This window comes from Piliocolobus tephrosceles, chromosome 8 (assembly GCF_002776525.5).
Source record: "Piliocolobus tephrosceles isolate RC106 chromosome 8, ASM277652v3, whole genome shotgun sequence".
In the NCBI taxonomy this organism is placed as follows: Eukaryota; Metazoa; Chordata; class Mammalia; order Primates; family Cercopithecidae; genus Piliocolobus; species Piliocolobus tephrosceles.
Genome location: NC_045441.1, coordinates 8456393 through 8472169, shown reverse-complemented (window position 1 = coordinate 8472169; position 15777 = coordinate 8456393). Strand labels below are relative to the sequence as shown.

General features: G+C 47.2%; 1 protein-coding gene across 7 annotated transcripts in view; it reads right to left on the bottom strand.

Annotated features, from left to right (window-relative positions):
• Window positions 1–15777, bottom strand: part of ZSCAN25 (zinc finger and SCAN domain containing 25) — a 55459-nt gene that overhangs the window by 34719 nt on the left and 4963 nt on the right. For 3 of the 7 annotated variants that reach the window (XM_023192072.2, XM_023192071.3, XM_023192074.1), the window contains 3 exons: window positions 15355–15446; window positions 13759–13882; window positions 5695–8893 (listed from right to left, as the gene is read on the bottom strand). In XM_023192072.2, the coding sequence (XP_023047840.1) occupies window positions 8061–8893; window positions 13759–13882; window positions 15355–15446 (1049 nt within the window). In that variant the 3' untranslated portion in view covers window positions 5695–8060. Of the gene's footprint in view, window positions 1–5685; window positions 8894–13736; window positions 13883–15354; window positions 15447–15777 lie in introns of those variants that run through there. The other 4 variants (XM_023192073.2, XM_023192070.2, XM_023192075.3 and 1 more) reach the window with 3 other exon arrangements.

The window sequence follows — 15777 nt, the reverse complement described above, 5'->3', positions numbered from 1 at the left end:
CATCATTCTCCTTGGTAGGCGATCTCAGCTGAGCTGCATACAGATCATCATTTATCCCAATAGCACTTTTAAAAAATCGATCTCTGCCCTAGTGATTTAAGATATCATCTTTATCATATACTAGACTTCTATGCAGAACCCATTTCATTTCTGAAACTATTATTCTAATACACTGGTTTATTTATGGACTAGTATCACATAATCTTAACTGTTGATTTTTTTCCATCACTTACTTTCCATTCCCTCCACCAGAAGTTTAGTCTAGACAGCAGGAACAGAAATGAAGACTGGAAAAATGGTGAGAAAACTGGCTGTCAATGATAAACTTCTCATCGTACATTCCACTTTCCCTTTTCATATAACAGGCTGAGACTGTTTTCAGAAGTAAGTGAAATTCTTATAGACTGGGTTTTCCTCCAAATTTTTGCAGCCACAGAGATAGTATAATACTCAAATAGCTTCTGCAGGTGGGAGTCAAGGACAAGAGGTGACATGGTTTGTCTGTGCTCCCACCCAAATCTCATCTTGAAGTTTCTATAATCCCCACATGTTGTAGCAGGGACCCGAAGGAAGAGAATCACAGGGGTGGTTACCCCCATGCTGTTCTCATGATAGTGAGTTCTCATAAGATCTGATGGTTTTATAAGGGGCTTTTCCCCCTTTGCTAGGCACTTCTTCCTGCTGCCATATGAAGAAGGACATGTTTGCTTCCCCTTCAACCATGATTGTAAGTTTCCTGAGGCCTCCCTATCCCTGAGGAACTGAGTCAATTAAACCTCTCTCCTCTATAAATTACCCAGTCTTAGGCAGTTCTTTATGGCAGCATGAGAACAGACTAATACAGGAGGTAAATAAAGGCTTCTACCACCTCTCTCCTACCAATCTCCATCTAAAAGCTCTTCTACTACCTTCTCAAGAGACTGCACTTTTTGACTAGGAAGGGAAAACATGAAGCTCTTGCGTTTGCCACCATTTCCTGGTCTCTGGCCACTCAGATGATAGAACAGAGCTATGGCTAGTGCATGTGGCAGCCAAACGGTTTGCTCTTCCTGAAAGCCAAATTGTTCCTCCCAAGTCCCTCTACTTCTCAGGGCACAACACATATACTACCCAAGCATTTCCATCCTCCCTCTCCCAGCAGTGTAACTCTCAGTGACAAAGAATATTGCCTCTCGTCCCTGCTTCATAGCCAATTTTCATGGAGACTTTTTATTGAAACATATTGATCCTGGTAATGCACTGGACAAGAGGGCTCTCTGGAAGTATATCCTTCCTTGAGATCATACAGAAAATAGGCAGGACAGGAATTCAAAATCGTGAGAGGACCAAGTGAATTTATTTGGCTTGAAGAACTTCTGGCAAGTGAATACAGTAGAACTGCAATTGGTGGCTCAACAAACAGCTAGAGATCACTGCCTATGAGAGAAGCAAGATTTGCTGATGGTTTGGATGTGGGGTATGAGAGCGGGAATCATATCCTTCACTAAAATAAGGGAGAGGCCAGGTGTGGTGCCTCACACCTGTAATCCCAGCACTTTGGGAGGGCAAGGCAGGTGATCACCTGAGCTCAGGAGTTTAAGACCAGCCTGACCAACATGGTGAAATCCCGTCTCTACTAAAAATACCAAAAATTAGCCGGGATACGGCGGGCTCCTGTAATCCCAGCTACTCTGGAGGCTGAGACAAAATTGCTTGAACCCGGGAGGCGGAGGTTGCAATTAAGCCAAGATCGCACCATTGCACTCCAGCCTGGGCAACAAAAGCAAAACTCTGTCTCAACCAATCAATCAGTCAATAAAGGAGAAACAGATTTTGAAGGTGGGAAGAAAACAAAGGGTTTGGTTTAGTGTGTGAGGTATGAGACGCCTATTTGACCTTTAATTAGTTTTTGTTTGAGATAGGGTCTTGCTCTGTCACCCTGGCTGGAGTGTAGTGATATAACCTTGGCTCACTGCAGCCTTGACCTCCTGGGCTCAAGCAATCCTTCCACCTCAACCTCTTGAGTAGCTGGGACTACAGATGCATGCCATCAGGCTCAGCTAATTTTTTAACTTTTTGTAGAGATGGGGGTCTCATTATGTTGCCCAGGCTGGTCTTGAGCTCCTGGGCTCAAATGATCCTCCCACGTCAGCCTTCCAAAGTGCTGGGATTACAGGCGGGAGCTACTGCACCCAGCCTAAATAAGTAGTTATACATGAGTTAGAATTCAAAGGAAAAACCTACAACCCACTGGAATCTGGCTTTCCCCCACTATGCCACTGAAACTGCTCTCACCCTAAGTGCCTTCTAATTGCTGAAACAGGTAGAAATCCAGGTCTTCCTTTCATTCAAATATTTACTGTCTCCTGTTATGGAGTAAAGAGCCTGTAACTGGCTGCACTGCGCTTAAGTGGCCCTTGCTAAGGGAAGGTTAGTCTACATCCAAGCAGAGGCTCATTATGATGCAAAGGCATTGGGGCAGGGACCTGCCTGACAGGAACCCAAAGCAGCAGTGCTAGAGCCAGGCTGCCTCCACAGGGACCACCTAGCTTGCTTGCTATAGAATTGCAGGCCCCTGCCCTGAGATTAGACTTCAACAGCTCTTGACTCTGCTTGACAATACTACCTTTACCCCCAAGTGATCTCTAATAAAACTCCTTTGTTTTCTAGGAACTAAGTGGAGAGACTTTAAACTCCGCGGGAAACAGATCCAGTCCATGGAGTTCCAGTCCTCCTCTCAATAGCTAAAATATCTAATTGACATAAGATATCATCCTGAATGCTAAGAACAGTGATTTTCAGCTAAGGTCGATTCTGCCTCCCCCAGGAGATGTCAAACTATTTGCTCTTCCTGAAAGCCAAACTGCTCCTCCAGAAACATCTTTGGTTGTTACAGCCAGCAGGTACTACTGGTAGGTTGAGGCCAGGATTGCTGCTAAACATCCTACAATGCATAAAGCAGCCAGGACAGCTGCCAACAGAGAATTATCTGGCACAAAATGTTAACTGTTCAGGGGTTGAGAAACCTAGCGAAGTTTAAGGGCAAGTACATGCTAGAGAAACGTATTGCTGCCTGTCATTTTCCCTGTCTCAGAAGTGGATTAAGTCAATCTGTGCTGCAAAGGGGAGAGGGAGGGGACTTGAAACCAGTTTATTATTATTATTATTGCTATTATTATTATTGAGACAGAGTCTTGCTCTGTCACCCAGGCTGGAGTGCAGTGGCATGATCTCAGCTCACTGTAACCTCTGCCCCCCGGGTTCAAGTGATTCTCCTGCCTCAGGCACCTGCCACCACGCTCAACTAATTTTTATTTTTATTCTTTTTGAGACAGAGTCTCACTTTGTCGCCCAGGCTGGAGTGCAGTGGCGCGATCCCAGCTCATTGCAAGTTCCGCCTCCCGGGTTCACACCATTCTCACACCTCAGCCTCCCGAGTAGCTGGGACTACAGGTGCCCACCACCATGCCCGGCTATTTTGGTTTTTTTATACTTTTAGTAGAGATGGGGTTTCACTGTGTTAACCAGAATGTTCTCAATCTCCTGACCTTGTGATCCACCTGCCTCGGACTCCCAAAGTGCTGGGATTACAGGCGTGAGCCACCGGGCCTGGCCAAATTTTTGTATTTTTAATAGAGACAAGGTTTTACCATGTTGTCCGGGCTGGTCTCGAACTCCTGGCCTCAGGTGATCCACCCGCCTTGGCCTCCCAAAGAGCTGGCATTACAGGTGTCAGCCACTGCACCCAGCCAAAACCAGCTTAATTTTTAAGAAAGAAAGGTTCTCCTTGCCTCTCAGTTGGGATAAAACAGGTACTGAAAGTATTTTCAGCGTAATCAGCCTGCAGACAACACCCATGGCACACATTATGACATGCACCAAACTTTCTTGATGAAATATTTCCCCAGGACAGACCTTAGGCAGTTACCTGGTTCTGCCACCATCCAAGGGAGAAAACAGTTTCCCTTGCAAAGGACAACAGCTTCCCTCATTACCCAGCAGCACAGCACATGCAACCAAACACCGAAGGTGTACAGCATCATCAGGATGTGAGGCAACCACAGATGCCCTGTCATACAAAAGGAGGCCCATCTATGAGTTGACCAAATACCCGTTTGACCTGGAGAGTCCCGGTTTACACCACTATACCGGCATAATAAATAGCACCCACTTTTACGCTCAAAAGGGGCAGGAAATGTGGAACATTTGCCTGGAACATCTTGTCACGCCAGAAAGCAAAGAAGCTGTCAATGAGAATTAGGGTTGTGCCAAAAGGATTCAGGAGCCAAGGTCCAGGGGCCTCCACTGGTCGAAGGTGAAATAATATGAGCATCAAATTATAACTGCAGTGGACTGACCAATATCAAGTATGTTTAAATCCACGAGTGCAGGCCAGGTGCAGAGGCTCACACCTGTAATCCCAATACTTTGGAAGGCCAAGTAAGGGGGAGCACCTTACCCTGGGAGTTTGAGGCTGCAGTGAGCTACAATTGCACCACTGCATTCCTGCCTGGGTGACAGAGCAAGACCCTGTCTCAAAAAAACCAGTAAAAGCAAAAAGCTATAAATGCATTGATTTCTACAGACTTGACTCCCTTTACAGGAAACAAAAAGTAACTAGCTCATTATTCTGAAAACAGGCAAATCAAGAGGAGGATCAAGCATTTTCTTGCCTTCCCTGTATGAACTGTATCTAAGGGTAACCTATGTTAAAGAAGGGAAATTTCTTACAGAAATATTCCAACTACTAAATGATGAAACATTTACAGAACTAATGAAACAAACAGATCGAGGCTTCTAAAATCATACGAACAGAAACAAGGCATGTCACGATCTATAATGTGTTCTTGCCAAAATGTGAAATATGAATCTGATTACACCTCTAAACACTTCTACATTTTTAGATAATACAGAGGGCAGGGAAATATGTTAAATCATGCCATGGGTACACAAACAGAAAATGCAGAATGATTAGCTGGGCATGGTGTAATGCCTGTAATCCTAGCTACTTGGGAGGCTGAGGCATGAGAATCGCTTGAACCCGGGACGGGGAGGTTGCAGTGAGCTGAGATTGTGCCACTGCATTGCAGCCTGGGCAACAGAGTGAGACTCCATCGCAAAAAAAAAAAAAAAAAAACAGAAAATGCAGAATGTAAAAAACTCTCCAGGATAAACGATCCAGTTTTTTAAAATGAATAAATTTCAAGAAAAGGTTAACTATTACAGATTATAAGCCTTAAGAGACAAAGAAACAAATTATAATGTATTGAAAAATTAGGTGGGTTCTTAAAAGTCACTGGATATTTTGACATTAAGGAACTGTTTTGAGAAAGGGTCTTGCTCTGTCTCCCAGGTTGGAGTGCAATGGCACAATCATGGCTCACTGCAACCTCAACCTCTTGGGGTCAAGTGATGCCCCACCTCAGTCTCCTGAATAGCTGGGACCACAGCACGTACCACCACGCTCAGTTAATTTCTGTTTGTAGATGAGGTCTCACTATGTTGCTCAGGCTGGTCTCAAACTCCTCTCAAGCAATCCCACCTTGGCCTCCCAGAGTGTGGGGATCACAGGTGTGAGCCACCACACCCAACCGCCCTTACCTGTACAGGTACACACTGAAATGGTCATAAACACCACTTGGGATATACTTCAAAACCTCAGTGGGGGGAAGAAGATGGGGAGGAAGGAGAGGACAGAGATGAAACAAGATTGACTGATTATGAGTTTATAATAAAGTCAAATGATAAATACATAAGGATTCATTTATATAGGTTTGAAATTATCTATTATAAAAAATTTCTAAAGAATAGAAAAATACAGAAAACAAAATATTTCTTAACATTTGAATAGATATGAAAAATCAGACTATCACAATCCCATGGGAAAAACCCCCTACTAAGAGGCTTTTCTGAGACACTGTCCTAAGCTTTTGGCCCCACAGGAGATAGGGAAGAGGCCAGACACGAAAGTCAGCAAGGCCCAGCTCCTACTGAAGCTTAAGATATCCCAACTTGCTGAAACCCAGAGGAGTGCTGGCTGCATATGATCAAAGAGCATCCGCGATTCAGGTAAACAGAATGATGAGTGACAAGCAGCCCCCAGAGGTCTCCCCAGTCCCCACCTGCCTTTGGAATACCGCCCTCTGGGGATGGCCACGCTCAGGCCAGAAGCCTCCCACTGAGTCTGCCTGGCTGTCAGCTCTGTCTAGCTGCTCTGATAATTGAGGGGGGGGAAAAAAGCTGATTTTGCACATGGACCTCAGTATCACAGAGGAGCAGCAGCAGCCCTGTATGGACATCTCAGATACATTTACGATCTGGTCACTGCAGCCTCGTGGGCACAGCTAATGGGCCAGGAAGACCAAGGAGGGCCATTTGCTAAGTCAAAATTAAACACCATGCTGCCTGCCAAGAACAGGTGATAAAACCACATTTCAAAGTGGACTGAGTAATACAACTTCGTGTTAGTCATTACCATTTACCTTATTTACAATGGAAAATGAAAAAAAATCTCAGTAAAAGAATCTGGTATTAAGAGGCATTAGAAGACAAACCACATTTCGCAAGTATAGTACACTGTCAACAAAAGACAAACTCACTCACTCAGCCAGGGTTCAAAGGCACAGCACAATGACACAGCAGTCAGTCCATGCTTGTTATGCAGCTTCCAAAACTTTAAACAGAAATGAAACCCTTCAGTGATGGCACAATAAGGAAGTTTCAACAGTTTACAAATATTGCATCTTCTCATTTTTAAAGAAATGTATATATTTTTAATGCCTACAAACATCTTTATTTTTGCTGACTTGGCACTCATGCAAAACAGGTCGCCACCAGCTCACCATCCCCAGTGGGTGTCCAGGACCCCGAGTGCCTTGATGACAAGGGTCTAGAGGGCAGAGACCATTCAGTAACAAGAGGTAGGTGGCAAATGCATTTCAGGTCAAGATGCTGACAAAGCCATGAATACAGGCCCAGAGGATTTGCAGGAATATCCATGGGTTCTGAAGATCAGGTACATCCACGAGATGTAAGCTCTACGAGGTCAACGGCTTCTCTCCCTATTTTATTCATGGATGTCTCTCAAGCACCCAGAAGAGTTCCTGACATGTTACAGGGCCTGAATAAACACTTGGGAAATGGGTCGAATGAGAATAGGGTGAAATTAATTTTATGTACTATAAAGTGTCATCAAATATAGGGCGTTAATACTAGTTCACCTTTCCGACTCATTTTAAAAGTTCTTTCTAGAGAACTGCTTTTAAAAATACTCTGATGTTTATTCAGTGATCAATAGCAAAATAGTAACTTTCTAACAGTTGGTGTGTTGACAGTTGTTATAGTGCAAGGAATAATGGATGGGGAAGTTTTACAGATGAGGATAGAATGTTACAGCCTGACACAGACTAGGCTCCAAATAATGTAAAATTCACAGTTGCCTGGGAGCAGATCCCAGCTGGGGCAGGAAGATCCAGCACGGGGCAGGAGGGCAGGAGTGGTCATGGGAAGATGCTCTCATGAGCACACAGCACAGATACCCTGAGAATGCCTCGGGTCATGGGCTGTTGCATGCGTCCCCAATGCACGAGCCCCAGGGGAATGAGGTCTAGTCTCTTATTCACCACTGCATTCCCATGGCCAGGTGCTCAGAGGATGTTCAATAAATGTTTGTTCAATGGAAAAGAGAGGGGGTGGGGGAAGAGTTTGAGCTAATGACCCTGCAGGCAGGACAGAGCCCTCAGGAAGATGAGGTCCCAGCTACCAACACGTGTCACGGTTATGCCTTTACTCCCAGCCTTGTTCGGCAGGGGGACACAGACAGTCCACTGAAGGAGAAAATCTCAGCCTGAACTGAACCACAGGAGACTGCTTCTCTCAAACATGGGAAGAAAAATTGTTTAGCACCACTTGGGTAAGAGATGGAAGCAGCTATGCTCTTGTAAGCCAGGCCTTGCCTTTCCTGCGTTTGCGAATGGGTGGGAAGGCGATGGGACCAGTGCTTTCCTGCAGCCTCACCTTGCGCCCCGCAAGGCCCTGCAGTGAGAAAGATGAATGATGGTGCTGCCTGCCACCTGCTGTGCTCACTGCACCAGCGGCTCCTGGCGGTGCTGGGTCTTCTGGTGCCGGTTGAGGATAGACCTCTGGTTGAAGCTTCGCCCACAGGCAGGACAGTGGTAGGGCTTCTCTCCTGTGTGGATCCTCTGGTGTCGGACCAGCCGCTCCCCTTTGCTGAACCGCTTCCCGCACACCTGGCACCCATACGGCTTCTCACCAGTGTGGGCACGCCGGTGCACCGCCAGGTTGGCATTCCTGCTGAAGCTCTTGCCGCACTCGCAGGTGTAGGGCTTCTCCCCGGTGTGCGTCCTCCGGTGCACCTGCAGGTGCTGCCGGCGGCTGAAGCTCTTCCAGCAGTCCCCGCACTTGTAGGGCTTTTCCCCGGTGTGGCTGCGCTGGTGCACCTCCAGGTGGTGTCTCTGGCTGAAGGTTTTCCAGCACTCACTGCACACGTAGGGCCTCTTTCCCAGGTGGGTTCTCTGGTGCTTCATCAGGTACTCTCTCAGGGTAAAGCCCTTCCCACACTCCACACAGCCATAGGACTTCTCCTCTTCGTGGGTTCGCTGGTGCCTGACGAGATTGGAGCTCCGACTGAATCCTTTCCCACACTCGGGGCACTGGAAAGGCTTCCAGAAGGAGCTGTGGGTTTTGACTTCGTCAGGCAGGGGGATGGCACCGTGCTGGGGAGGAGGAAGCCCGGGCGCACTGCCCGCAGAGCCACCAGGCTCCTGCTCACAGGCCCTTCCGGGCCCAGGGCCCTGCAGAGTGGCTTCCCCAAACCTCTCTGACGTCAGTGCCGCCAGCGCCCCTTTCAGGTCTTCCTGTGGGGGTTTTGCCTCCTTTTCCTTGCTCCCACCGCCTACAGGACAGGAGGAGATAAAGATTGATTCTGTGGTAGCCGCAGGACATTTACAGGTTAGAACTCTGCTTCACAGGGGTCCCATTCATCGTTCCTTCTCTTTTTTCCTTTGACCAACAACCTCAACTCAGGCTTTCCTTACTTCTTTTTCCTTATTTCCACTTCCATGTCTTCTTACAGAATAGTCTGCCAAATTTCAGTGCCCGCCCACTTATCTTGCTGCTAATCTAGATTTTTATTTCCTTCAAAATGTAGCTCAATAATTTCCTCTAAGACACTCACCATGATTATTCTCTTACTCTGGGCCTCTTCAGCACTGTGCACCTAACTAGCACTTTATTATTCTGTACCTATTTACATGTGACTTTGTTGGAAATGCTGTTTCCATTCATCCAGATGTCCTGTGCCTTCCCCAAACGATTCTACACCTGCTGTAGCACAGGGCAGCATGCAGCTCTCCAGACCTTCCAGGTGCCTGCTCAGCCCCCTATCCTGCCCACATGCTCCCTCTGCCTAACCAGGGTCTCCTAGGAGCCTGACAGGGGACTGATTCAGGAAGATGCTTGCTAACCGCTGGCTGAATGAATGAAGCAGGCTTCACTGAGGCTCCTGCAGAGAAAGCCCCTAGGTAGCACATTTATCAGGACTGAGACCATGATGCTGCTGAAATGCTCAGCCTCACCCTTCCTTCATCCTCACTCTGATCCTTCTTATACTCTCTCTAAATTAACAGAACAGGTGTTTATGGAAGAGTAAGAGGAAGGGGAGGAGAAGAGAAGAAAAGAAAAGGTATTGGGGAAGAAAGAGGCAAAGAGAAAAAAAGCAAAGGAGAAACAAGTGGTGCTTAAAGGGAAATAGAGTCCTTTTAGGCAAGATGACTAGAAGACAAAAAAAAACCTGACAGTATATGCCTCCCGGTTTGATAAAATATGAAATACACACATATCAGCTTCGATTTTACTTTGTAAACTTTTCATGAAAGTAAAAGTGTACAAGCCATTTATGTTTTGTACACGCAAAGATATTACTTTTTTTGAATCCAGTGCTGGCTAAAAAATGTCAAGTTACCCTTTTTTTCCTTTTTGTGGAGATGGGGGCCTCACTATGTTGCCCAGGCTGGTCTCAAACTCCTGGGCTCAAGTGACCCTCCTGCCTCTGCCTCACTGAGTGCTGGGATTACAGGTGTGCGTCACCACACCCTATGCAAAGTTTCTTAACGAACCCAACCATGTAAACTGCATTCAGTTCAACAAACAGAACATAACCAGTCCCTAGAAGCCCGTTTTTCATCTCCTCCATTACTATACCCTGCCATATATAGTATATACACATAAAGTATATATATAATATACATATACAGCATACATATATATTATACCAAGGGAACACATTGTCCAGACTTTTCTGTCTGTTCTTGAACTTCATGTAATTGTCTCACACATTGTTTCTGGCCTCTTCTGTTAAATATCATGTTTGTAACATACACCTATGTCATGGTGTGAAGCTGTAGTTTATTCTTTTTCATTGGTGTATAGTAGTCCACTGTGAGTATATGTGTGTGTGTCTGTATATATATATAGATATATAGATAATAGATTGCAACCTACTTATTAATTTGACTGATGTTCATGTGGGTAGTTTTCAGTTTTGAGGTGTTACGAATAGTAAGATTAAAACTAAATGCAATGCACAAACCACTAGATCTTGGGGAAAACTGACTATGCACTAGATGTTACATACATGGAATTTATGTTTATTTTCTTAGATGGAATTATGCTACCGGACTATGTTGGGAATGTCATTGTTACACAAATGCTGAAGTATTTACAGATGAAAGATTGAGATGCCTCCAACTTCCATATCATTCCAAAAAAAAAACACACATTATACAGCTAAATATGGCAAACATTAACAATTGGTGAATCTACATAAAGGCCTAAGTGTGTTCTCTGTACTAGCCTTAGCTTTTCTGTATGTTTAAAAATTTGCATAAAAAGAGTTCAAAATATAAAGCTGCAGGAAAAATAAATACAATGAGATACCTAAACATAAACAGAGACACTGGGAGAAAGACACAGTAGTGGAAGAGAAGGGACCTAGCAGTAAGAAACCGGTTTTGAGTGCTGCACTGGCTGCTCAACTGCTGTGTGATCATGGGAAAATTAACCTCTCTGAGCCTTACATTCTTCACCTTCAAAATGGATTGTACACTCTTGAAGTTTACTGCACACATGGAGCAGGAATGCAATGGTTCGTGATATTATTTTAAGCCCCAGACCATCTACCTGACTTACAGCTACTTCCAGGGACCATCCACTTAGATCTCAAAGTCAACAAATGGAACTTTCCATTCTTCCTCCCTCTTAGGAAAACGCTTCCCTCCCTTTCTGACAGGAGTAACATAATTTTTCCAGTCTTTACAGGAGTAACATAATTTTTAGTCCCAGCCAGGATCCTAAGACGTAGACTCCTCTCTGACTCTTCTCTTTCCTCCCCTCTGGCCAATCTGTGGCCCATCCTTGGAAGCATATTTCAGTAAACCCCCTTCTTCATGGCCACTGGCCTGGTTCCTGCTCTTACCCCGGTGCCTACATTATTTCAACCCTCCAGACTGGCCGTACCCTGTTGTCAATCCAATTTCCTCAAGTAAAACCTCCATCGCATTACTCTGCACAGAAAAAAATGTTAAAATAAGGACCGCAAGTCCTCATGGCTGGCCTCACTCTCCTCACTCCTGCCCCCTCCTTACTCCTGAGCACTCATCTCTCACTCCAAGGCCCTCACCACCCTGGGAACCAGCCTGCAGAGTCCTCATTCACATTTCTGCACCTGCTCCTTTTGCCTCTGTGATTCCGAATTATCTTGTGGTTCTTGCTCCAGTCCTTGTGGCCATGACTGCGATTACAACTCAGACGACAAGGTCTGCACCTCACGGTCCACTAACGAGAACAGATGAACAACTGGAAGTGATCTGGGCAGCCACCTAGCTCAACCCTGCCCTGTGCATCCAGCCTCTTTACAGGTGAAGCAGCTCAGGCCCAGCCCCACGCAGCTGTCAGTACAAGCACAGGACAACCTGAATGTGAATCCCAAGAATACCTGAAAGCTGGGACAGCAAGTGAATGGTACACTTGGGAAACAGGCCTTCGTGTCACCTGGCCTTGGCAGAAATTGAACATTTCTGTTCAATTTCAGGTGGGGGCTTGAGTTGCTCTGAGTTCTGAGACACCGAGCTGGTGAGGGGACAAGAACAGAACCAGTCTCCAGAACAGTCAGAAATGGCCAGGAGGGCATGAAAACCTTGTGAGAATGGGGGCGAGGGGCTCCTCACCCCACAGAGCAGCATCACTGGGAGGGGAACACCCCTGAGGGGGACCCTGGCACCAGGACACTGGCACCTTTGTCCAGGGCTTGTCACTCGAGCCCCTGCTTTGTTCTGTCATCCTCTGCCATCACAGCAATCACACATCTCCACGTAAAGTATGCTGACATCATTCTGCCACTCACATCACTGTCACGCTGTGCCAACCATGCCCTGGACCCAGGTCTCCTAAGAGCCCAGTGCCCCTTACCCTATCCCACTATCACATGCACATGGCCTCTTCCCCTGAACTCTAAGATCCCACAGGCAAGCACCTTTATTTTTAACTCTTCATAGTGACCAGAACAGCACTGGCCACAGAGCAGGTGCCAAGTCCAGCTCTGTGGTGAATAAATGAGTGAAGGCTGATGGCTCCTACAAGAATCCCTTAGTAATATTTCAGCACTAACTAAACAATCTAACAATACCATGGTCACCACACATTTAGATGTATCGCCTCCCTTCATCCTCATAGCACCATGAGCACAGGTTCCATGAACAGTCTCATTCCACAACAGAGGAAACTGAGACCTGGAAAGCTCAAGGGAGATGCTCAAGGTCAGGGTCAGCAAGTGGAGGGGCAGGATGGATTCTCTTATGTCCTGAAGGAAGCACAGGGATAATCTTGATCATCCTTCAAAGCATTTCAGGATAAGGAAAGGCCAGGTGGGGTCAGTACAGATGGGAGGTCAGTGCACAACTCACAGAGAAGTTATGAAACAAAAAAGAAGAAAATCAAAGAACAAGGAGAGGCCGTTCCAGCCACAGTGTTTCCTCTTCCCGCTGCTGTCCTCATTCCACCCATGCAGACTTTCCATACTGCCCCTCGCCCTGGCAGCCCCAAAGCCCTGCAGTGCACTCTGCTGGCAGCCCCTGTGGGCTCTCTCTTGCTGCTCCTCTTCCCATGAGCTGCTGTCACACACAATGGCCGCATCCCCACAGGCTCTGAGTCTAGGTCAAACCCAGCCACCACCTGAGGCCTAGCGCAGCTCTGCTTCCTCTGTGACTCGGGCCACTCCGACCTCTCCCATCATGAAGCCCTCTCATGCCCTCCTACGTGCACACTGTGAGCTCCGATGCTTTCATGCACGTTAGTCCTGCCCACTTCCTGCCCCAAGAGAAAACCACTAACACAGGGCCCACATGCAGGAAGCACTCAATAAATACGTGAACAAGCTCAGATGCCCCATCTTTGCTGTTGGTATCTTGCTCTCAAGCCCTCGATGTCTTTAATCATGGACACAATGTAGGTGTTTGGGGGTCCTCATGACCGACCTGTCTCCATACAGCCAGAATAATGGCCTCATGATTTCCTCTCCATTATTCGGCTCCTCACTTGACACAAGAAAGCAGCTCCTCGTGTCCCGTGGTCCATGCTGGACCCATTTACCCACGTGCCATGAAGTCTCCTTCCTTTGCCAGGAGTGCCAGAGCTATGGCAGGACCCCTGACCTGAGCTTTCAGAACTCCCCAGTTCCTCACCTGTGGGTGAAGACAGTCTCACCTGGGCAGACCCTGCAGTCCTGCGGTTCCACGTACTCCCCAAAGCAGTCTATCTGGGCTGGGGTCACATGCCTCCACTCCTCCTCAGGGAAGGCCAGGGCCATATCTTTAAATGGCCCCAACCCCTGCAACAACAGGAGATTGCTATGAATAAAGAAAGAATCCTAGGCCAGAGACAGTGGCTTATGTCTGTAATCCAACTTCCTCCCAACGAGCTTCCTCCCAAAAGTTGAATTGGAGTAATCTGCCTGTTTGAGCCACTGTAGTTTTGAGCCTCTGTGGCTGGGGCTCAGCTTGCCCCTAACAACCAAGGCACCTCATTTCCACTCCGCAGTAGTCTCCACTCACACCTCATGCTTGACAGAGCCTGGCAGCCGCTATTTACCTTCTCATCAAGAAGAAAGTTCACATTCAGCCAAGCCCTGTCTTAAGAACAAGGCTGTGATAAAATAAATGCATCCTCAATTTCTCACTCACTGCACCATGAAGAACTATTACAGTACAAGGGAGGGTCCAACCAAATTAAAAAGCGCTGATGTCATTCCTCATCCCCTCCAAAGTATGTCCTTGGAGAACAGGAAGGGGAAATGATGCTGGCATCCAGCCTTGCCCAAATACAGGTTGAGCAGGGCCAGAGTTGATCTCCTTCTTTTTTCTGCCAAACACCTTTTCCTCTTCAAAGAACTCTTTTAGACTTGCCTCCTTGAGGAAGGTGCCCCACTGGAAAGCCCCCACCTCCCTGGTAGCACTCAGCACCCTGTGGAAGAGAGAGCACCCCATCTATGCTTCAGTTACATCATGTGTGGCAGACGAGTAATGTTAACGAGGTAGTGTGGCCTAGTGTGGCCTCTGTGGCCACAGAGACCACCCTGCTCAATGCTCCTGGAAGCCCCAACCCTGAGTCAGCCACATTCCTGCTGAGGTTAGGGGACAGGGAAGTTTCCAAAACAGAAAAAGCAGCAGCAGAAGTATCCATAAAGGGCAACCACAAAGGGGTACCACAGGGCCAACCAGCATGGCCTAGATAGCCCTAGGGGGTTTCTATCTGTAACAGTTATAAGAGTCCATCTGTGGCCGGGTGCGGTGGCTCACGCCTGTAATCCCAACACTTTGGGAGGCCGAGGCGAGTGGATCACGAGGTCAGGAGATCAAGACCATCCTGGCTAACACAGTGAAACCCCGTCTCTACTAAAAATACAAAAAATTAGCCAGGTGTGGTGGCGGGCGCCTGTAGCCCCAGCTACTCGGGAGGCTGAGGCAGGAGAATGGCGTGAACCTAAGAGGCAGAACTTGCAGTGAGCCGAGACTGCACCACTGACTGCACTCTAGCCTGGGCAACAGAGCGAGACTCCGTCTCAAAAAAAAAAAAAATAGTCCATCTGTGGCTCAGGGTCCACACGTAAGGTTCAATGCAAATTAACAACTGGGGCTGGTGGTTCAGTGGAGGAAACCACACCATCAGGTCCACCAGCACTAGGAAGGGAGAATGACTCAACTTGGGGGTGGGGAGGGTGCATTGTTGTGCAGAGAAACCCTGGGGAAGGTGAACCCCATTCAAAGCAACACCACGATCTCTGGAAAGGGAGTCAGAGCTCACCTGCGGTCCAGCGGTAAAGAACCCGGCTGCCATCTCTTGGTCTCTGGGATTCATTGTGGGGAGGCCAGGACCCGCCTGCAGAACAGGTAGTGCTGAGCAGGGACAAAAAGCATAAGATCAGAAGGATCAGTGATGTCATGCTGTTAGCTCGTTCAAAGGTGTGCCCCACCGGATGCACACAATCTCAGCAACCAGGAGACTCCAGACAAAATCACTTTTCAGTTTGGTATCATGTTTTCCCATGCACAGGGGCCTGGGTGTCCCCCACCCTGTTCTCAGCTGGGGCCTGGGTGTCTCCAGCCCTGTTCTCAGCTGGCAAGATTGTCCCAGCCCTGTCCCTTTAGGGCTACCCATGCTCCCCAGTCACACTCTGGGAATAACCCCCTTTGAGATTCAGTAGCAAAATAAAGCTACATATTACTT